Source organism: Protopterus annectens, chromosome 4.part0 (genome assembly GCF_019279795.1).
Source record: "Protopterus annectens isolate FY-2018-M chromosome 4.part0, PAN1.0, whole genome shotgun sequence".
Lineage (NCBI taxonomy): Eukaryota > Metazoa > Chordata > Ceratodontiformes > Protopteridae > Protopterus > Protopterus annectens.
In genome coordinates this window covers 1,461,806,229-1,461,829,982 of record NC_056733.1, presented here as the reverse complement: position 1 = coordinate 1,461,829,982, position 23,754 = coordinate 1,461,806,229, and the positions used below count along the sequence as shown (strand labels likewise).

At 38.4% G+C, this 23,754-nt stretch overlaps 1 protein-coding gene across 6 annotated transcripts in view; it reads right to left on the bottom strand.

Moving 5' to 3' along the window:
- NSD1 (nuclear receptor binding SET domain protein 1) overlaps window positions 1–23,754 on the bottom strand; it is a 1,335,896-nt gene that overhangs the window by 823,886 nt on the left and 488,256 nt on the right. For all 6 annotated transcript variants that reach the window (XM_044069301.1, XM_044069302.1, XM_044069304.1 and 3 more), the window contains one exon: window positions 18,942–19,075. In XM_044069301.1, the coding sequence (XP_043925236.1) occupies window positions 18,942–19,075 (134 nt within the window). The remainder of the gene's footprint in view (window positions 1–18,941; window positions 19,076–23,754) is intronic.

Genomic DNA, 23,754 nt, shown 5'->3' with positions numbered 1-23,754 from the left:
TGTAACACAGTTTAAAGAGTAAATGCACCTCACAGAAAATCTGACAAAATGCACCCATGATGGTAACATAGAAAAAAGATTTGAGTCAGTATGAAGTTGGATTTTGGTTCACAAAGGTTTACTTTTACTGAAAAAATGCTACTTGTGGTAAAACTCTAAGCTACACAGACAAACAGCAATAGATGATGCTATAAATATAGCCTTTCCTACATTGTACTGCTGCTACTGCCAGGAGTATATCTTTAAGCACCTTCATTAAATTATTAAATTATCACTTAAGACACAGCCAAACCTACATTAGCAGAAAAGAAAAACCTTATTAACATTTTTGGTTTACATACATCACGTATCTTTCATATCTTTAACTATCACCAGTCTAACTGAAGATGCGGATGACCAAAACCACTCCAATGCAAGTGAATATTCACTGCTAAAATACCAATTAGATGCTGCTGAAAATACAACTTCCAAGTGTTCAGAAAAAATGCAGAGTGCACCAACGAAGTAAAATCCAACAAGCTTTAATACACGGAAAGAATCACCACAAGCGCTTTCGCACGGTATTACCACGGTATCACCAGTCTAACACCACATGAATTGCAGAATTCCTGCCTTCACTTAAACCTCACTCCTCCTTCCTACCTTCTCTGAAACCTCACCCCTCCACCAGAACATTATTCTGCATGCATTGTTCCCACAACTTTCATTTATTACTATATGTAATTTACTCCATCCCTTTTTTAACGATCCCTCTTCCAGTTTTTTCCGTTTTATAATATTCAGGACTTCAAATATAACTGGTTTAGATTCTTCCATTTTCTAGCATTTTTATTGGCAGTCAACAGAATTAAACTAAATAAAGCCTTACTGTGTTAATGCAATTCAGATCACGTCTCCCAGTTGAAGAAAATCATTTCCTTAGTTAAAGCCTGCCATTTGCTCACCTAATATTTCTAACAAAGTACTCTGTAGGGAACATTTAAAACCTGCCAGCTCATTACAATTCCAAAATATATTCCTAGTTACCTCTTTCTTCCCCCATCACACTTCTAACATTTGCTATCTACACCAGCAAATATTCTTTGAGGTCTGCTTGGGGTAAAAAAATACCGAGGCAACTAATGTTATTTGTAAGAATTGCATCAATTATTTCACAAATATTTCCTATTTTTCTTGCTGGTATATCAGTACTTAAATTAAAAAACTAGGCTATTCGACAGTTTTTGAATTTAAGTACTCATATGCCAGCAAGAAAAATAGGAAATATTTGTGAAATAATTGATGTAATTCTTACAAATAACATTTTTATTTGATGGTAAACCATATTTGCAAACCTCATTGGTATACTTATGCTAATCCGGTTCTTAACCAGTGGAAGAACAAGTATATTTATGATGTAAGAGGGTTTCAGGATCCAAATTTGTTATACAAAAGATTTGTAGACAATTGTTTTCTTTTATGGAAAGGTAAAGAAGAGCTGCAGGATTTTGTTACCAATTTAGAAGATACCACTGATTTTTTTACGATTTAAATTATGTTGTTCAAGCACAGATATAGCCTATTTGGATATTAATTTAGAATTAGTGGTATGAGAATTGCACATAAGTGTACATAAAAAATCAATACATGCAAATAGGTACATGCATAGACGTAGTATGCATGCCCCCCCATACCTTTAAAGGGATTGTCAAAAGCCAACTCTGTAGGGTGAGTCTAGTAAATACGAGCAGACATATACTAATCATGTGAAGGATATGATGACAAAATTTACAGAAAGTGGGCATGACTACGAAAATGTTGTTAAAATTGCGAATTAAGTCTCGGAGAGAAGATTAGATAATATGGCACCATTTTATGGTGAAACAAATTGTATCCAGACTGTAGATGGAAGGCAAATGGTAAAATAAGATATGTGACAACTTTTAATACCAGGACAAGAGAGGTAGAGAATATTATGCGAAAGAACTAGAATATTCTGCTATCTATCCCTGAATTGAAGCAAATTATCAGAGAGGCCTTACTTTGCTTTCAGAAATATGAAAAATCTTAACAGGTTATGCTTCAAGAATTTAAGTTATAAGAGTAATAAGATTAACACTTTCAGTAAACAAGGAACTTTTCCTTCTTTGAATTGCAGTTGCTATAAGGACATTACTACTGACAATCAGTTCACCCATCCCTGAACTATGTACGTATATAAATTTGACTGTTATGCTAACTGTAATACAGATAATATATTTGGCTATGTGCATAAAATGCCCCTTGTTTTAATAGGAAAAAGTAATAGGAGACTGAAAGACTGTATAATTGAACATAAATCGGAGATTAGAAGGGGAGTTCAGTCTAATGCACTGGCTAAACATATAGGTGAGAATAATAGTGAACATACTTTTAGATTCAATTCCTAGAACTACGCAATAGAGTCAAAAAGCCAATAAAACAGGACAAATTCCAATACTGCCAGTCTGCCCTAGACTCCTCACAACACAGCCCCAAACAATTCTGGTCCTCCCTAAACTCCATCCTCCACCCAGGTAAAGTCAGTACCCCTCCTCCTAACATCACTCACTCCTCAGAAAATATTGCTACCTCATTCAACACACACTTCACCCAAACCATACTATCACTAGCTAAACACAACCCCCCCCTCCAACCCACACCTTCAACTAGTAATCTCCCCACTGTCTTCTCTTTTTCTCCTGTACCTACCTCCAACATAAAAAACTCTTAACTAAACTTAAACCCACCAAATTAGCAGCAGACAACCTCCCAAGTAAATACCTACAAATCGCAGCTGATGCTCTGGCCTACCCAGTATCCATCTTGATTAACCGATCTCTGTCAGAAAGTTACGTTCCCACATTGTGGAAAGTCTCGCATATAATTCCCCTCCACAAAGGTGGACCCTCTGCAGAACTAACCAATTACCGCCCCATAGCTATTCTCTCTTCAAAATACTAGAGAGATGCATACACTCTCAGGTCTCACACTACCTCCTTACTAACAACCTCCTTTCCAGTACTCAGCATGGTTTCCGACCAAACCATAGCACCACCACTGCCTTACTCGCCTTTACAAACACTATCCTTCAGCATAAAAACAATGGCTATCTCTCCTCTGCTACTTTCCTAGACCTATCTAAAGTATTTGACATGGTCCCACACAAACAACTTATCTCTGTCCTCATTAACCTATCCTTCTCACAATCAGTCACCAACTGGTTTCAGAGTTACCTGTCGACCGCCAACAATCCGTTGTATGGCAGAATGACACATCTCCCCAACTACCTGTCTCCATAGGGGTTCCCCAAGGATCCATCCTTGGACCCCTACTTTTCTCTGTTTACACCAATAATCTAGCCTCTGCCACCAAACATGGCGCACTCATCCAATACACAGATGACTCTACCATCATCTGCTCAGTCCAGTCCCTACCCAAACTGCAAAAAGTCACACAGGAAGCCTTTTCTTCTGTTGAAACATGGTTATCCGATGCCCAATTAATACTCAACCCAAACAAAACTAAACTACTCATCTTCCAACCCACCAAACATACTCAAAACAACTCTCACTTTAACATCACAGCAAAAGACAACACCACTATATACCCAACTGAACACACCAAATTGCTAGGAGTGGAAATAGACAAACTAAAATTTGACATTCACATATCCATGACCATAAAAAGTCCACAAAAACTAGGAGCATTATACAGAAATAAACAATTTCTCACCAAAGCAGCAAAGATTTCAATAGCAAATTCCCACCTTATCTCCACCCTACTTTATGCCTCTCCAGTATATACCAACCTAAGGCAATATGATCTAAACAAGCTAGAGACCTGCTACAACAAAATCGCAAAATTCGCCACAGGGGCATCCTGCCGTAGTCACCACTGTCTCTCACTTGCTGAACTGGGCTGGCTTGAACTCCCTCACCTCCTTCAGTGGTATCAACTCTCACTCACCCACAAAATAGTAAACCATCCACTAAATGTCCCATCCCTCCAGAATCTACTCCAACCCTATCGCACCACCAGACCACTAAGATCCAGCAACAAAAATCACTTGCAGATCACTAAAGCCAATAACTCTGCTGGTGAAGCACTATTCTCTTGCGCCATAGCCAAATTATAGAACTCACTCCCACCCACAATTACCTCCGTACCATCATGCACTAACTTCAAAACTTTATTAAAAGCACACCTAAAAACATGCTGGCTATGCCCTTGCAACTCCCACTCTAATATCATCCACCTCATCCAACTACTACCTTTCTTTCACCTCCACTAACTACCTTGATGATAGCAAGCTCAGATGCTCATAAGCCTAGTACTTATTATACAGCAGGAACTTCTCATTGTTACATTTGTTAATGCCTGTTATGTACTTCACAGATAAAGATTCTAGTTGTCTACTGATGTACTATGTTCTGCATCTGTAAATATGTTGTAAGTAATTTCTATGTTAAATTGTTAATCACTATGTAATCCAATGTAACTACTGTCTGTTTATTTTACTGTGGAGCTTTTCTCCCTGGGCCTCCGCTGAAAATGGACCCACGTCCAGTCGGACACTCTCGGTCAACAAATTTAAATAAATAAATAAATAAATAATTCAGAGCTATAAAAGTGGTTAATAGGAGTACTGGGGGGATGTGAATAATATTCTTGAAAACATTGAATACTCTTGGATTGTAAGGTTGCAAGCAGATGTTTATCCTGGTATAAATAATGCTGTAAGTTTGAAACCAGTTCTAAATAAGAAGCAAAAGAAACTGCATTAGATGTTTTGAGTTATTTTGCGTGTGTTTTATTGGATGGCTGTGTCACATGTTTATCAGTTCTTTAAATTGCATTTTAATTGAATAGTATGAACACTGAGGAAGGGGAAACCCGAAAGCTTTGCTATTGTCATCGTTAATAATTTTAATTAAAAAGTATAGAAAGTTTGTGATCCTCTTTTTTTTTTTTTGATTGGTGAATTTGTTGTATTGGACACGGTTAACTGCAGTGGACACATTTTGCATTTGATTCTTATAATTAACATACAATTTGTTATACACCCTACTAATTATCCATTTTATAACAGCAGCTTCTGTTTTAGGATCAAATAAAAACTCTACCAGATTTGGTCCGTCACTTAAGATTCCTCCATCACTTTCTCTTTGCCTATATTCTGATATCAATCCCTGGTAGGGAAGGCAGTCTCTAACCTGCAAGTCCAAACGTTTTCTTGGCCTCATTCCACTTTCTTACCTCTCCCACTACAGCCATTTTCTCCCAATAACTCTGTCCCTTTGCTGGTTTTCTCAAGTAAATATTAGCCCTCTACTATTTTCTGTACCCCTACTTCCAGTCATTTCCAATAGCAAAATCTCCTTTCTCCATTCTTGACTTTGCTTTGTTCTTCGAATATTTCCTCCTACTTTATGAATTTCCATTTTGAATTATAACCTTTTGCTTATATTACATATACGAGCCTTAACTGTATAGCTGTAAAATATCCCTTCAAATCAAGTACTCCTAAACTACCTTGTTATATTGGAAGGATCAATGGATCCCACTTCACTCTTGCCCTCTTCTGCTTACAGATAAATTCCTTAAACTCCTTATTATTGTCCATAATTTCTCCTCTGACTGATATAAATATGCCTGACTGGTACATAAAACTAAATGGACTAAAAATTATTTCACTGATTGTATCTTATTATCCATATCCATAAACAAGAGCTTCCAGTTTCTCAGCTTAATATCTTTTTAGTCTCTTCCCACATATCATTAACAGCCATAACAGAAACCTTTTTAATCCATACTCAAATACTTAATATTATCTTGTTCAAATTAATTTGTGGGTACATAATGATGTAGTCCTTTACCTTCATTAATTTTATATCCCCAAAAGACCTAAAACTGTCTCAAAATGTTCCAGAAGAATGAGATGTCATTTTCTGGGCTTATCAATTACAAAATAATCTGCAAATGAAGCCAACTTTTCTTGACTACCATACCAATTATATCTTTGCATTTCTGACTCCCTTATTTTCTTTGCCAATAGCTCTAAACAAAGCAAACAAAGGGGAAAGAGGACACCCTGCCTAGTTCCTCTCTTCAAAACAACTTATCAGAGAAGAACCCTCCCACTTTAATTCTTGACTCTGATCCTTCATATAATGTCCTAATTAACCATTATTTTATCAGGGAATTCGAATGATTCCACTGCCCCACCCATAAATCTCAGCTTACTCTTTCAGATGCTTTCTCTAATCAAGACGTACCAACAGCAGCAGTGCTTTCTTGCATTCCGATTCCCAATGGATCATCATTGCTCTATTAATGTTGTCAAATTTTTGCCTACACCCCCGCCCCCACAAAAACAATATGATCCACATCTATGAATTCTGGCAATACCTTTGCCATTCTTTTAGCTAGTATAAACAAACACTTTCTAATTATGGTTTAAAATTGAAATGGGTCTATATGAAACTGAGTCTGATGGGTCATTACCATCTTTGGGTAATACAGCCACTACAGCTTTCCTCCAAGATACTGGTGCTTCTTCTCATTTTAAAACACTGTTAAACAAAATCTTATAAATCTTTATCACTTTCTTCCCGCCTAACTTCCACAGGAATACCATCTCTTCCTGGAGACTTTCCTGAAGATTGATTATACATCACCATTTTACCCCCCCCCCCAAATCTTAACTGTTAGTTGTTGAGACTCATCTCCTTCTAACCTTACCAGAATCAAGTCTTCCATAAATATCTGTTTTTCTGCTCTTTCTTAATAGTCATATTTTTTAGTTTTATACAAATTTTCATAAAATTTCCAAAATATCTGTAATACCTATACAGGATCTCTGGTCATTTTTCTTGTTATACACTCCCTAAGTGTGACAACAACCCTTTCTACTTTCTGTTGCAGGAGTTGTACTAAAACATTTTGAGCTCTGAAGGTATCAAAACATAACCGCTTAATAGCAATCGTCCTTAACTTATGCATACTATCTAGAGACTTGCTTATTTTCTCTTTAACATTCTGGTTTTGCACCTCCTCTTTGTCTGAGAGATCCTCCTTATTTTGTAATACAATAACCTTTGTCATCACCTCTCAGTAACTCGTATTGCTTTTAACCATATTGCTTGCTCTTCTTATTTCTACCACATTTTTCATTTTATTCCACTCTTTAGCTACAATTTCCAAAGAAATTTACATCTTCCCAAACTCTGAAAAAATTTCCCTCCTTATTCCTTAGATTCCTCTCTTTTTAACATGTAGGCTTGGAAAGCACCAGTATCTCATTTTTACTTCACTACCCTGTACTTTTATCTGTGCGTCTGAAATAGCTATTGGATGCATGTAAAAGACTTCAATTAAATGCACATGTTCCAGTGAAATAATTTTTATTTAGTCTAGCACAGTTACTGCACCTTGGGGAATAATATGTAAATTATGTCAGAGCTCCTATTACTGAATTCAAGTCTTCTGCATCAAATATTTTCCTAAAGTTCTTAAGAAATCTACCCTCTTCTGTTGTATTTTCCATTCTAGGTCCCTCAGATACACCATTAATTCAAATCAAGTTCCAGTTCCCACCTAAAAGTAATACTCCCTGCTGAAAGCTGATTATTTCTCCCAAATTTTATTTAATCTCCATAATGGCAGATTTTGGCAGGGGCGGCTCGTGGCATAGGGCTGCCGGACTGCAGCCCCCTCAAAAATAAAAAAAGAAAGAAAAAAAAAAGAAAAATAAAAAAAAATATTTTTTTAAAATTCGCGGACTTCGCGCATGCGCATAGACCGAGTCCCGACTTATCGGTCTATGCGCATGCTCAAGGCAGCCCGACCGTCCCCATAGGGGGACACAAGGAGACGTCTGTGCACTTTTACAGTGCACAGACCCGCCAGGATTATGGGACATGTCCGGACTGCAAGAGGAGCAGCAGGGACCGGGGAGAGTGCCCGAGGGATCTCGTCGGCGGGGAAGGAGCATTGGGATCTCGCGGGTCTTCAGTATTGCTGGGAAGGGAAGGATGTATGTGGACGTTAAGTCTGGATGTATTCATTCAGGTAAGGTGCCTTTTAATTTACAATGTTTATTTTTATTGAGTTTGTGCTTCTTTTGTGTATGGTGCTTGTGCTTTACTGGAGTTTGTGTATGGTGCTTGTGCTTTACTGGAGTTTGTGTATGGTGCTTGTGCTTTACTGGAGTTTGTGTATGGTGCTTGTGCTTTACTGGAGTTTGTGTATGGTGCTTGTGCTTTACTGGAGTTTGTGTATGGTGCTTGTGCTTTACTGGAGTTTGTGTATGGTGCTTGTGCTTTACTGGAGTTTGTGTATGGTGCTTGTGCTTTACTGGAGTTTGTGTATGGTGCTTGTGCTTTACTTGTGTGTGTGTGTGTGTGAAAATGCCCCAGGTGCTTATGGTGGTGTGGTAGGGAATGCCTCAGGCTTGAACCCTGTACCCTGTATGCAGGTGTTAAAGACTTGAGTTCCCTACCCACCACCATTTGTAAAAAAAATTTCAGATTTTTACCTCATATTCGATCTGATCTGTTCCTCATAATATCTGTGGTTTGTAAATGTTGCAATGCTTGATATTTGATGGTGTAGTAGTAGCATTGTTGCCTCACAGCTGCAGGTTCTTGGGTTTGATTCTTGGCTGGGGTTCCTTCTTTGTGGGGTCTGTATCTTCTCCCTGTGTTTGTGTGGGTTTGCTTTGTGCCCTCCCATGTTACAAAGACATGTCTGCATTATTTCTTCCTGGGCCTCTGCTGAAAATTGTTTATTTGTTCCAAGTCAGACTGTCCTGATTAAAAAATGTTAAATAAAATTGACAGGCATTTGAATTTCAGACTTAAGGGTTTCTGAATGTTTAATTCCTTGTATTTGATGGTGCAGTGGTAGTATTGTTGCCTCACAGCTATAGGTTTTCTGGTTTGATTCTTGGTTGGGGTGGCTTCTGTGTGGAGTCTGCATCTCCTCCATGTGTTTGTGTGGATTTGCTCTGGTGCCCTGCCATTTTACAAAGACGTGTCTGCAGTTTTAATCCCTGCTGAAAATTGGTTTTGTTCTGTCCGCAGTAAAATTGACAGGCATTTGAATTTCAGACTTCAGGTTTCTGAATGTTTAATTCCTTGCATAATTGATGGTGCGGTGGTAGTATTGTTGCCTCACAGCTATAGGTTTTCTGGTTTGATTCTTGGTTGGGGTGGCTTCTGTTTGGAGTCTGCATCTCCTGCCTGTGTTTGTGTGGATTTGCTCTGGTGCCCTGCCATTTTACAAAGATGTGTCTGCAGTTTTAATCCCTGCGTCTCTGCTGAAAATTGTTTTTGTTCTGTCTGCAGTAAAATTGACAGGCATTTGAATTTCAGACTTCAGGTTTCTGAATGTTTAATTCCTTGTATAATTGATGGTGCAGTGATAGTATTGTTACCTCACAACTATAGGTTTTCTGGTTTGATTCTTGGTTGGGGTGGCTTCTGTCTGCATCTCCTCCCTGTATTTGTGTGGATTTGCTCTGGTGCCCTGCCATTTTACAAAGACGTGTCTGCAGTATTAATCCCTGCATCTCTGCTGAAAATTGTTTTTTGTTCTGTCCGCAGTAAAATTGACAGGCATTTGAATTTCAGACTTCAGGTTTCTGAATGTTTAATTCCTTGCAGATTTGATGGTGCAGTGGTAGTATTGTTGCCTCACAGCTATAGGTTTTCTGGTTTGATTCTTGGTTGGGGTGGCTTCTATGTGGAGTCTGCATCTCCTCTCTGTGTTTGTGTGGATTTGCTCTGATGCCCTGCCATTTTACAAAGACGTGTCTGCAGTATTAATCCCTGCGTCTCTGCTGAAAATTGTTTTTGTTCTGTCCGCAGTAAAATTGACCGGCATTTGAATTTCAAACTTCATGTTCTTCAGAATACATAGTAGCACAACCTTTTTTTCTAGCAATTTTCTAAGTTTATAAGATGAATATTTTAAATTTGTCCCTATTTTTGGGACTGTATTCCCCCATTATTGGCTTCGTCCAGGTTTTTGTGCTAAGGGTTGACAGCTATGGCAAGAACTGAATTCACTGAATATGGACTTTAGAATTGTGCATATTTACTGATAAAGGTGCACTGTAAAATTGTGCATATTTACTGATAATGGTGGACTGTAGAACTGTGCATATTTACTAATAATGGTGGACTGTAGAATTGTGTATATTTACTAATAATGGTGGACTGTGGAAGTCTGAGTAGACTTTTTTTATGATAAATGTTCTCAACTGGGCAGTTTTGCCATTATGGGTGCATATGTTTTGTTTCATTGCTTACTGGAAAAATGTTCAAAACAAATTTAAAACACCCTCTAACAAGTGTACTGTATTGTACAAGGAATATAATTTTAGTACAATGAGGAAGGTGTATCAAAGAGCACATGTATGTTTCATATGCAAGGGGCCTATGATTCAAAACAGCCCAAAATTAATCTTTATCTGCCACTGGCAAAATGTATTTTCTTTGAATGTGGGTTTCAATGCTGTTTCAATGAATGTGAGTTTCAAGGGCAGAGAAGTTTTAATGCTAAGTTTTCATTGTGAGACTGCATTGCTTTGTTTAACAGATGACTTAATGTTTGTGCTGTAAAATACAAAATAAATCTTTCAAATGAAGTCCAATCATTGAAGTAAAGCAGTATGCACATTAGTGTTTATGGTAAATGGAGTGAAATAGCCAAGTAATGGTTAATTGGAATGGCTGCAGAGGCTCCAGTTCAACCATTATTTTGTCAGAGGGGGGAAGGGCAGCAAACTCAGACAGGCCCAGCTGAACTATACCTCCCAACTGTCCAGATTTTCAAAGAATGAATAGATTTTTGCTTCTTGTTTTTGGTTTGTTGTTCATAAAATTTGTAGTTTTAATTCCTAAATGATTTGCCAGAAGTCACTAAATAATAAGTTTCAGACTTCATAACCTTCATAAAAATGCATGTTAAAGTAAGAGCCGTTCTATCAACTGTCTCAATTTATACAAGAGCAATTTTAGTACTGTTTATATGTGCCCCCAATATATTTGGCCTTGTTCAGATTTACTGCATTAACAGGTTGAGAGGTACATGCAAATTGCTTTATAGAATTAGGCATAGCCAACCTCTCAACTGTCCCCAATTTTTGGCTCAAAATGTTGCTCTTCCCCCTAATAATCCCTCTGCAAAATAGCAATTTTGGAAGAAAACATGGAGGGTTTACAATTAAGAAATAACTGTAATAATCAAAGTTATAGATTACTTGAAATGCATGTAGATTCTTTTATTTTGTCAGCTGCTCAAGGTAGCAGTACTAATATTAAAGTGTCCCTTCTTTGACAGGTAGAAGCTGTATTGTGTGTCTATTTTATATTTTGCATCACATTTTGGTCCATTTTTCATAAAATTGTGTTTTTGGCAAATTAGTGACAAATCACTAAAGACTGAAGTTAGAAAATGACAGACATTTGAGTTTCAGATTTTATACCCTTCAGAAAATTCATACTAATGCAAGACCTATTCTATTATCTTTCTAAGTTTATTAGAGCAATATTTAAAAATTGTCCTTATTGTTGTGCCTTTGTCCCACTTCTGTGTATGGCTTTGTCCAGATTTCTTGCTCTTGAAGTTGAGAGGTATGACAAATGTGTCAGGGCCATCACAGTCAGCCAGAGAGATTTCAAATTGTGACATGCTTGTTGCACCCCACTCCCCATGTAGTGACTCTGGATGTGTCCAAGCAAGGCAAGGAGTAGTTGTATCTACCTTGGATGGGGAGGACACACTGCATAAGTACTACAGTGGCTTTTCATCTGTCCTTGATTTTGCAGAATGGTCTGGTTTCTGTCATATTTTTGTACTGTTGATTTATGCTTATTACTCAAAGTGCCTGTTGCTCTGTGTTTAAGTAGCAATGCTTTAATGACCATAAGGTAAGCTTGTCTGACATCGTAAGATGCAAGTAAGCTTTAATAAGCATACTGTTAAAGAATTGCCAACATTGAAAGCCTTTCTGTTGTTGCCATGCAGAGAATACTTGACTAGATAATGTATAAGCCTTGGGTATTAAAGGACAGGATTCCATTATTTTAAAAAGCTCATTACACTTGTTGGAGACTTCCAGTCATCTCTACAGGCTTTACCCGTAAACTAAACAGAATGCCAATCATGTGTGGTCCATAACCTGTACAGTAATCCTTTAAGCAATGTATCTTGAGCTTGTTTCTTGTTTGCTTTTCATTTTTACTTTTATCATGTTTTCCCCATGAAACAAGTTGTCAGGCAGCAGGTCTTTTTGGATAAGAAACATTTTTACAAGTGGGGGCATCACATAGATTTCTACTTTCAGCATGTTGCTTGGTACTTTAATAAAGCTGAATATATTATAATTAGAACTGCAGTGCAAGGAGAAGTGGTTTGAGTTGAGTGCTTCTGGTTTTTCTTATACTTGATTTTGACTGGCATTCCAGTAATGTATTTAAAAAGTAATTTATTTTTTCATGCCTCACAACCTTTTGTTTCCATCTAGATATTAAGTAAGCTGTCATGCAGCCAATGCATTGAAATATTTTTATTCTTCTACACTTATTTTTGTCTTGATTGGACTTTCATAATGATGGTTTGCCACCCAGGGCAGCGTATTTAATTAAAGTTAGTTTTTTGTGGTTTTGTGCATAGCTCCTCCCCTTTATGGTTGACCACACCCCTTCCCTTTGACCCCGCCCATTCAGCGTCTCCTGCAGCCCCCCTGTGATTTGAAGTCACCAGCCGCCACTGGATTTTGGTAGAATATAAACACATGCCAGTGTAATCCTCCTCCCTTGCAAATAGCTGCGTTACTATAACAAATCTACCATTAATGTTGTTTCCCTCTATCACTATTGGAACCTCTCCAGCAATCTGTACATTAACTTGTTTCTTTTGTCCCCGACATTCTGATGAATCTCTCTCTGAAATCCTCTCTTTGTGAAATCCATATACTTAATTTTTTTCCAAATGTCTCTCATGCTTTATTGCTATTTGCAGTCTGCATTTCTTTATGCAATTCAATACTTTCCCCTTTTGATCTACATCTGTAAAGCCATTTATGTTTCAAGATAAAAAGATTAACGTAGCCAATATGATAAAAAGCTACTGGTCACACCTATTATATATAACAGTTTTTTGAATGTGTATTTCCAACTTTTGTCTTGCATGCACACACTAATTTTTGGCAGGCTGATCTTTTATACAGCGGATTTTTCTCATCTCTATTTGAACCAATTAAACATTTTTCAAGATTTTTTTACTTTAATGAAAACTCCAAAACAAAAAAGTAAATACATTTTCAGAACACTCCCATCCCATGTTAATTTAGGCCAAACACACAAACTACATACATCTTCAAAAAATGAAATTTAACCCTCTAGATAGGAAATGCCTCAAATCTACAAATGCACCCACAGTCATTATCTAACCTAAAATTAAGGTTACCCACAATAAAGTGCATGTGATAGATTTGTGTACCACTTATACTGATTTTTTTTCTCATCTCTGCTACTCTTCCAGATGTTAAAAACCGCTTGTATGCTTAACTTTAAGCCCTCAAAAACAAGTGCACTGGTGGTCTTTAAACTGTTCTAGTAAATGCATTAAAAATATTCAAGCTGCTAGGGAGATTGCTGATTTTATATTCCCTTCACAGGATTTCATACATTTTCCCGTTAATTGCTTGCCATTGTAAATTTTAAACTTAATGGTTTGCACTTGCAGACAGCATGTCTCCATGCAAAAGTAGTCAGATTTCACTCGGAACATAATGTACAACTGCCTTAAGAAGTCCGAAATTGGACTCTTATTGAACATTTGTTTATGAAAAAAGCTAATACCTTTGCAGATGTAAGAAACTTAGCATTTTACATGACTTTCTTCATTCTGTCTTATTTTTTTCAAGTCTACTTTCTTACACCCTTGTAAAAATAAGAAAACATCTTAATTCTATGTATAATACAAATCAGTGCATTTTACAGTCCACCCAGCAGCCCACAATCACGGTATATTAACAAACTTACTTTTGTCCAGCCTTTCTTTTTGTTACACTGTAAAGCCTACATTTCTTGCAAAGTACTTCTTTGCTTTAACATCTTTAACATATACAGCAATCACTAAAAAGACTACCCCAGATTTAAATTACCCCTGACTATACACTACACAAAACTGCTTTACAATATATAACATGCAGTTTACGTCAAGAAATGTTTTACAGAAACACTAACAAAAATGTTTACTTACAAATAGTTCTGTTAGAATTCTGTTAATGAATATATTTTGCCAGATTAAATTCTATATAAATACAGTAATTCCCTTTGCATAGGCTTAGAACTGCGGCCATATTAAAGCATGCCTAGATCTTCATTTTATATTTCACATTTTACATGTAGTAGTTCTAAGTACAGTTTAAATATAAAGGAATGTTTCAGTGAAGGATACAAATGAGTTCAGTGAAATAACCTTCAGGCAAAACTACTGATAAAGATGAGATGTGCTACAGTGTTCAGAATATTTGGTACAAAAACAGATCATCTTTAGATGGCACAATGCTTGGGAACTAATGTTAGAGAGGCATGTGGAACTTGTATGGTTTTAGTATTATAAGAGATACCTTATAGAAATAAGTCAGTTCAGTTTGGATACTCAAAAGGTTGAGTACAGAAGTCAGTTTAAAGATCAAGCAGTTCAAATACACAGAAATGAACAGAAACAATTCTGAGTTCAGAGTTATAAAGACAGTACAAATCATTCTTCAGAGCTAAAGAAATCCAAATAATCTCTAGCTACCATTTGGTTCAATTCATCAGCACTGTTATATGAGACAGTTAAATCTCACTCAGATGTTGTTGAATTACTATATCTAATTCCACTGTATGCTACTACATATAATAGACCACCTTTATCAAAGCTCTAATGAGTAAAGACTTTCATTCTGAAAGGTGCAAGATCTGGCACAAAGGAGAACCTGAGATATTTGGCATTTGTCCAACACACCACCGGGTATTTAAAAAATAAAGGAAATTAGTGACCTTATTAAACATTAAAGAAAAAAAGTTGGTAAATACTTTACAGTCCACTCAAGTTTAATAAAGTATAAAAAAGTCTAGTTTTTCTCAGCCACTTTTTCTTACAAGGCCATGTTTCACAAATGTGACTGATGCTTTATAGTCTCCCTTTTTTCGCTAATTTTCATGTTGCTGGCCTTCTTCCTGTTCATATAAATCTCCCAAAACCAGACTCTGTTTCATAGATATACTGGGCTAACCACCACCAGGGACTTTATAAATCTAGCCATGCAATCCAATCCAACTGTGCCCCTATATATCATGGACATTTGGGCATTGCTGTCTGTCTCCAGAGAAATGGGGGCCAGACCTGGAGTGAATTTCTGATTTCCCATCTATTGGTGAAGATTATGCCTAAATAGGATTAGGGATGGAATTTGTCACATGGATGGGGAGCCTGTTCCAGAGCAAAAGGGGTCCTCTGAAAAACTCATTTATTTCACCAGAATGTCTTATGTCACAAGCAAAATTTAAATCCTTAGATTTAGTGGTTCTGATGCTGTTCATTTTGCATACGTATTAAAGGTCCTTCAGAACTTGATCAGAGGATAGAGAGTAAAAGTCCAAGGTACTTCTGATTCTTCCAAGTCAACTCCAGTACTTTTTTGAGTCTCCCATATATTTTCCCGTGAAACATTAGAAAAGATTTCACTGGCAAAATCTCTTCATTGTCAGAAGAATGGGAAGCAGAGTTTCCTTCTGTATGCTGGCACACTTTTTGCTTGATAAACTTTATTCCCTTCTTAGTCTGTTCTGCTTCCAAAAATGTCTTTGATCCTCCAGGAAAATATTCTGAAGACAGCTGGATACAGCAACTTGAAGCTCACACCTGCCTCTTGACATTCCCAGATTGCTGGAATACATTTAATTCTCTTCTCCCTGGTGTACATTAAATATTAAATAGCTATTTTCCACAGACAGTCTGCTGTCTCCAATTTTAAATATATTTTCCTTCTTCCGCTGTTTGTCAGGATCAAATCTTTCTGCTGGTATGACTGCCTTGTTACCAAAGCAATTTTGGCTGCTTTCACATGGCTAAGTTTAGGGTATACACTCAATGTGCCTTTTCAATTAATATGTTCTGCTGTGGAATACCAGTCCAGTTACTTATCTGTAATTTCATAAAATTAATGCAGTCATTTCTACTAGTTTCTCAGGTAGAGCAGAAAATCTCAGGTTTTCTCAGCATGCACAGTCTTCTAGCTATTTTTTTTTTTTAAATACTTCTTTAGAAGTCTCACTCATCCACTTGTTTCTTCATTTCAACCTCCAATTTTTGCAGTTTTATCAGCTCATCTCAATAGCTATACAAATCTTGTGTTTTTTCTTGCCTTTTATTTGAGCTGATATACTCCATGGTTTCATTTATTTTTAATCATGTCTGTGTACATTTCATTTATTTTTTTCCTTTAAATTACTGGAAACCATATTCTGCAACAAAGCTGGAGATTGAATTGCTTTTTTGTTAAACAACTGCAGGATTCTTTCCAATCAGTATTTTCTCTTCACCTTTTCTGGCTGATTTTCATTCAGGTTCTCAACTTCTTTACTGGGCTGGCATCCAGGCAGTGTACTTACTAGTCAGCAACTGAATTTTACTTAAGCTGACAGTATCACTGGCTCTTATTTCACAGTTTCCTTTTTTTTTGTTTCACACTGGGAGAGCTGAAATTAAGCTGTTGATCAGTGTGCAGCCATCTTTGAAGTCCGGGCACTACTGACTGTTGTCATTCCCTAGGTAGTGACATAGAACAGGAGTTTCTATTTCCAACATCTGTAGATATGCAGGAAAAACAACTAGCACTTAAGGGAATGCTTCACATTATACACCTCTCACAGGCAGTGAAGACTATGACAATACTGATCCTGTGTCACCATCTGTTGACCCAAACACTTTGAAGACTTCTGTGACTTAGGTTATGAACACACAAACATTTTCCAGATGCGAGTCATGACCAAGACCTGATGTGTGAAAGTGGCAGAAAACTAGCATGCTTAAGAGCAAAGTCACTTTTTTCCAAAATATATTAGTGCTGAAGGGTAAAACAGCTTCTCAAACAATATAAATAAATGAACACCTATACACAATCATACATGGAAAAGAATAGCCGATGTTAGCTAGAATAACAAATACAATACTTAACACTAAAACCAATATTAAAAAGAAATTTCTAAAACGTAACTGATATATGACAGATAATGGAAATGATGAAAAGTCATATAGCAAATCTAGAAGGTAATGAAACTCACTAAATACTAGTGATTGGAATTACATAAGAGGCAGTAAGTAAATGAGTAGAGTGTGAAGGTGAAGGACTGTCCTTGCACAGATGTAACTACATGTGGTATGACATCATACAATAAGATCTTTAATGTTTGCAATACAATAAAAACAAAATAAGCTGTCAAAAAACAAAATGTGTCAGTTTCTACATGACACCTACTGCAAGAGCTCTACACCTACTACGATGATGATTTTTTTTTTGGCCCCTGATCAGAGACATCAGCTGCTCCTGGGAGCCTGCCTTCATTCACTGGCTGTAACAAACCTGACAAGCCACCCTAGACTTTCATAAACCTAAGCTGAGGGCTAGTAAGGAGAATGAGGCAAGTTGGGGCAATATATTGCTACAGAGGAAGGATTTTAGCAGCTGTTGTTGCATCTTAACTGTCCCCCATCCCCTTACATACACCTGCAATGTACTGGCATATCATTTTGGCTATGACTCAACTACAAACCCCATCTTCCCAAGAACAATGCAGCCCTACATGCCCACAGCTTCCATCAGAGATCAACTGCTAGATGCATCTGAGTGCATCTGAGTGCATACACTCCCCCACCCAACCCCAAGTGGGCATGCCCATTGTACCTTGTCAGCACAATAGATGCCTTAGCTGCTAATTCAGCTCAGGTTACCTGGGCCATAGTAAGGGCTTTAGCCCTCAGCACCTTCGCTGTCTCAATTAAGATGTTATGCTTTTGATGCATTTAGGTTTTCTTAAAGCTGTTTGACTGTTTGTTGGGGAGGATACCCGAATGTGCTAACACTAAGGAGTTTGACATTATTAGTAACTGTGGACACATTAATGCTGTACCTTGCTGAAGCACCTCAATTGTACTGGAACAGATGTTATGTTATAAACATATGAAACCTGAATGCCACTTACCGAAACTTACCACTGCATGCCATTACATTACAGAGTTAATGGCACCATACAAGACTAATCAGCTCCACTAATGTTTACCACATCTTAAGCTTTAATATATACTTTTAATGCTCTACTCAGGAATTTATATACCTGTTCTGCATCCACTACCCAATATATAACCTGCTTTGTAGTTTATCAGGTCTTTCAACAATGTATGGTTAGTAGCATAATACTCATGAAACATGAATTTGTATTACACTTTTATATTGCTGTACTAAGTAGGTTACTACTTACACTTTCATTACATTTAACAAAAATACAGCAAACCCCATGTGACCAATGTCACAAAGAAAACACTCTGCTCAACATGTCCACAAACTTTTAATTTGCATTAAATCAACAACCTTCTGAGTTGCATACAGATTACAAAGCCAAACAAAATTAAAGGGTAGGAATGCACCCCAAGTGTTAGTTAAAAGCACTGAAGCACACTGGCTTTCAGTATTCTATTAACAACCTTAAATCTCATGCAATATACATCAGTGAGTCTGACATTTAACAGAGAGAGAGAACTTCCAAACCCTTTGTATCCCTATAACAGGCAGCACTACAACAGTATAGTTTAAAAATTAAACAAACAATATTCTTGAATTTTACATATTTTCATTTGCAGACAGCCAGAGCTGCATTTACCTGTCCTGGAACTGATCTCCTTGAACGCTCAGAGTCATTTCTCACCCTCTTCTTTGGCACATATAATGGGTCCAAATCAGTACACTCAAGCAGCTTTTTGGTCGGTTTTCTCAGGCGTTTCCCTTCGGTGACCACTGAAACACAGTTATATGGATATGGGTTTGTTTTTGCTATCAAGACAATCCTGCTACATTTCTTCATTATCTCAGATTACCAACATTCAAATCTTTCTCAAACAAGAAATTCAAAGTACCCACTTAAGTATACATTCTACATCTTTAAAAAGTTCATATCAACTCCAAAACCTTGACAAGGTACCTGCTTATACTCCACTTTATTTTCTTTCCTGTAAGATACAACAAAAGGGAAATTATACCATATCAGATTCAATGTCTTTGTTAAAAACTAAACTAAATCTTTTTTCTTTCCTAATGTAAATACAATAAGTGGAAATGTCCCTTTTTTGCCATCTACCTTCAAACTTCACATATGCTGAGATTTTCAGATTCAGAGCTTTTTTTCTCACTTGCAAATTTTCCATATCAGGGGAGCCATGTAACACAAATACAAGTACAAAAAAAAATACTCTGAGGACTAGCTTAGGTATGAAAAAACTTGCTTTTACATAATGTTAACACTTATTCAACAGAATCTGCACACTTACAATAGGCAGGATAGAGGTAAAGAAGCAGAGTAATACAGAAAGAAGTATAAATTGCACACACACACACGTGAAGAGGTAAACAAAATAAACTGAGGGCACCAAAACTGTCACCAAGTAGTGCAAATTACGATTCTTTGTTCCTGACAGGGGTGGTGCCCATGTCTCTCGGATAGAGGAAGTCGATATTAACTACCACAGACCCTGACCTCTGCAAACTTCACTTACCTAAAGTACAGTTTTGTACCTACCATAAATGTAGATGTTCCAGTGCTTATGCTGCTGCAGTCATCACACTTGGGTTATCCTGCCATCAGGCGGTCCCGCAGTCGGCCAGAATTCCAAAGCCTTGGTCTGGCGTTGGTTGTCGTCGCTTCTTCCCCGACGTCAGTGCGGCAGGGGTATAAAAGAGGCAGCCAACGCCATTTTCTTCAGTTTTTCTTGTCCCAGATGTCAGGTGCCCCAATCTAATAAGGCAAAATAAGTGGCTTGCAAACCATACCTTAGAGAAAAAACAATAGTGGTAGTTGTAAGCAAATACACCATATAGACATGCATCCAGAAGGCTGATGTACCTGTAGATAAAAGAAACCCCTGTTAGGAAGTGGGGATGGAGGGAGGGTAACCTGGACTGCAGCAGCATAAGCACTCGAACATCTACATTTATGGTACGTACAAAACTGTACTATGTTCATCGCGCTATGCTGCTGCAGTCATCACACTTGGGTTGAGTCCCAAAGCTATGGTTGGGTGGTAGGAACTATACTGGGTTAGGCGCAGCTAAGATACCCTGCAGAACTGCAGTGGCAAAGCCAGCCCTTGTTTTTGAGTATAGTGGAAGGTGGTAATGTTTGGTGAAGGTGTGCACTGAACTCCAGGTGGCTGCCTCCAGAATGTTCTTTGTTGGGACTCCTCGGAGGAAGGCTGCTGAGGTTGCTGTAGCTCTGGTAGAATGAGACCTAATATTAGCAGGCACTGGTTTCCCATGGTGAGAGTAGCAGAAGTGGATACAATGTGCTATCTATTTGGAGATGGTCTGTTTGGAAATAGGCTTTCCCTCTGAACCTGCTGCATATGATACAAATAGTTGGTCAAATTTTCTGAAGGCCTTTGTCCTGTCCAAATAGTAACGCAACTGTCTGTGAATATCCAAAGAGTGAAGGAGTCTTTCCCCTTTATTCTGAGGGTTTGGATAAAAGGTGGGCAAGTGTATGGTCTGATAGAGAGCCACACTGGAAACTACCTTTGGCAGGAAGGAAGGGTTGGTTCGTAAAGACACTCTGTCCTGATGGAAAATGAGGAAAGGTTCCACTGCCATAAGCGCCTGTAGTTCTGAGACCCTGCGTGCTGAGGTGATAGCCAGCAGCAGAGCGGTTTTCCATGAAAAGTATTGTAGACCCGCTGAAAAGGCTGGTTCGAAAGGCGGTAGTGTTAGTTTTTCTAGCACAAAATTTAGATCCCAAGATGGAGTTGGTGGTTTTCTGAGGGGGTCTTATGTTTTTTGCCCCTCTGAGAAACTGCCTTAGTAAAGGGTGAGAGAAAATGGAAGGATCCGTATCATATTGAGCTGAAATTGCTGAAGCATGGATCTTTATAGATGAGAAAGAGTCCTTTGTGTAGCATCTCAGATAAATATTGGAGTATTTGTGGAATGTTTGGGATGCCAGGATCTCTAGACCTCTGGCCTGGTTCCATGCACGAAATTGTTTCCATTTGTCTGAGTAAGTTTTTCTGGTACTGGGCCTCCTGGCCTCCAGGATGACATTCAGGACGTTATTTGAGAGGAGTGCTGATTGATAATTTAAGGTATCTTCCATGCAGCTAGGTTTAAGGTCCTGAGTTGACTGTGAAGGATCTGAGAGTTTTGTTGAGTTAAGAGCTTGGGGAATTGAGGTAAGATCCATGGAGGACTGTGAGTCAGGTTTCGTAGTAGTGGGTACCACTGCTGGCGTGGCCAGTCCGGAGCAATGAGGATCATATGTGGTCTGTCTGATCTGACTTTCAGTAGTACCTTGGTCAGTAGTGGCAGAGGAGGAAAGGCGTAGACTGACAATGCTGCCCAACTGAATGATAGGGCATCCACTTTCCAGGCCAGGGGATGATAAATCCTTGTGCAAAAAGCTGGCAATTGCTGGTTGAGGCAAACAGATCTATGTCTGGTGGTCCCCATCTTTGAATTATCATTGCAAACACTTGTGGGTGTAGTCTCCACTCGTGGGGATCTGTTAAATTTCTGCTTAATTCGTCTGCCAATAGGTTTTCCTTTCCTGGCAGGAATTGTGCTTGCAATTGTACTTGGAAAGTTAATGCTGTGTTCCACAAGGCCATTGCCTGCCTACATAATGGGTAGGAGTGCGTTCCTCCTTGCTTGTTTATGTACTACATTACTGTGGTGTTGTCCGTCCTTATTAGAAGTTGCCCTGCATTTTGTACGGCTAGCATCTCCTTTTGATTGATGTGCAAATGCCTTAGGTTTGTAGACCACTTGCCCTGTATGCATTGTCCTGCCATATGTGCACCCCAGGCGTAGTCTGATGAATCTGTTGCCAAGGTTTGCTTTGCTGGAGGTAAAACAAAGGGGAGACCCTTGTTTGCTTGGCATGCTTGAGCCCACCATAGGAACTCTTTTTGAAGGCAGGGAATGAGAGGTATACTTGCTTCTAGGCTGTGTGTGTGCTGGGACCATACACTTTTTAAGTACCATTGTAGTTTTCTCATATGCAGCTTTGCATATGCAATTAGTTGAATGCAGGATGCCATGTACCCTAATGCCTGCAGGAATTTCCTTGCAGTGAGCCGGGTAAAGGTTGCCATTTTTTTGAAGTATTGAACCAGCTGTTTTTGCTTGTCTGGCGTAAGGTAAGCCATCTGGGCCGTTGTATTCAAGCTGGCACCCAGGAAAATTATTTCTTGTGAGGGTATTAGTTTTGACTTCTTTTTGTTTACTGTGTACCCTAGGCAACTTAGCAATCTTGTTACAAATGCCAGATGCTGTAGTAGGATGTCTTTGATGTCCGCTTGGATCAGGCAGTCGTCCAGATATGGATAAATTTGTATCCCTCGTTGTCTGGAATATGCAATTACTGATGCCAGGTATTTCGTGAATACTGTGGGCGCAGTAGATAAGCCAAAGGGCAATGCAGAGAATTGATAATGCGTTGAACCTGCCAAAAATCCGAGGTATCTTCTGCAATCCTGTCTGATAGGGACATGCAGGTATTTCTCTTGGAGGTCCAACGTTACCAGCCAAGACTCCTTGCCCAGCATGGGAAGAAGCTGCTGTAGTGTGAGCATTTTGAATTTGGGTATCTCCAGGCAAGTGTTTAGAATTGAAAGGTCTAAGATGGGTCTCCAGGCTTTGTCCTTTCTTGGTACTAGAAATAGTCTTGAGTAAAAACCTTGGCCTTGCTCTGTGGTAGGTACCTTTTGAATTGCTTTCATGTCCATGAGAGCTGTAACTTGTCTTTGTCCCTCTGTCCATCGGTTTGTTGGCAGATTTGGCATGCCTCTCATCCGTGGTAAAGTGTGAAATTGAAATCTGTAGCCTCGGGTAATAATATCTAGAACCCATTTGTCCTTTGTTATAATGTGCCAGTTTTGTGTAAAAAGAGCCAGTTTTCCTCCTATAGGTGCTGCCTGGGCAATTTTGCTTGGCAGGCGAAGAGGAAAGTCATTGAGTTTGCTTCCTGAAGGGTTGAGATCTGTCGTCTCCCCCTCTGAGTTGTTGCTTGCCATTGTCTAGGCCTGAAGGTACCTTGTGCCTGGCCTCTGCCCCTAGGGCATCTGTACCTGCCCCTTTGGGGTCTGTCTGAAGCAGGAAAGGACCAGTTCTTGGATGGACAGTTTCTGCTGAAGCGAGGAGGTTGTACCTGTAAACAATCTTTAACTGTTTGCATTGATTTTGCCTTTTCTTCCATTTTCTTTAAAACCTCCTCTGCTTTGACACCAAATAACGCATCCTTTTGCAGTGGAGCATCCAGTAGCTTTGCTTTGACATGTTCTGGTAAAGTTTGCTCTTTTAGCCAAGCATGTCTACTATCACGACCCTGTAACAGCTCCTCTACATGAGGCCTCCAAAGAATCAAAACCACATTGTAGGGTATGTTTTCCCACCTGTTCTGCTGAATGCAACAAATCTTGTACCTCTTTGTA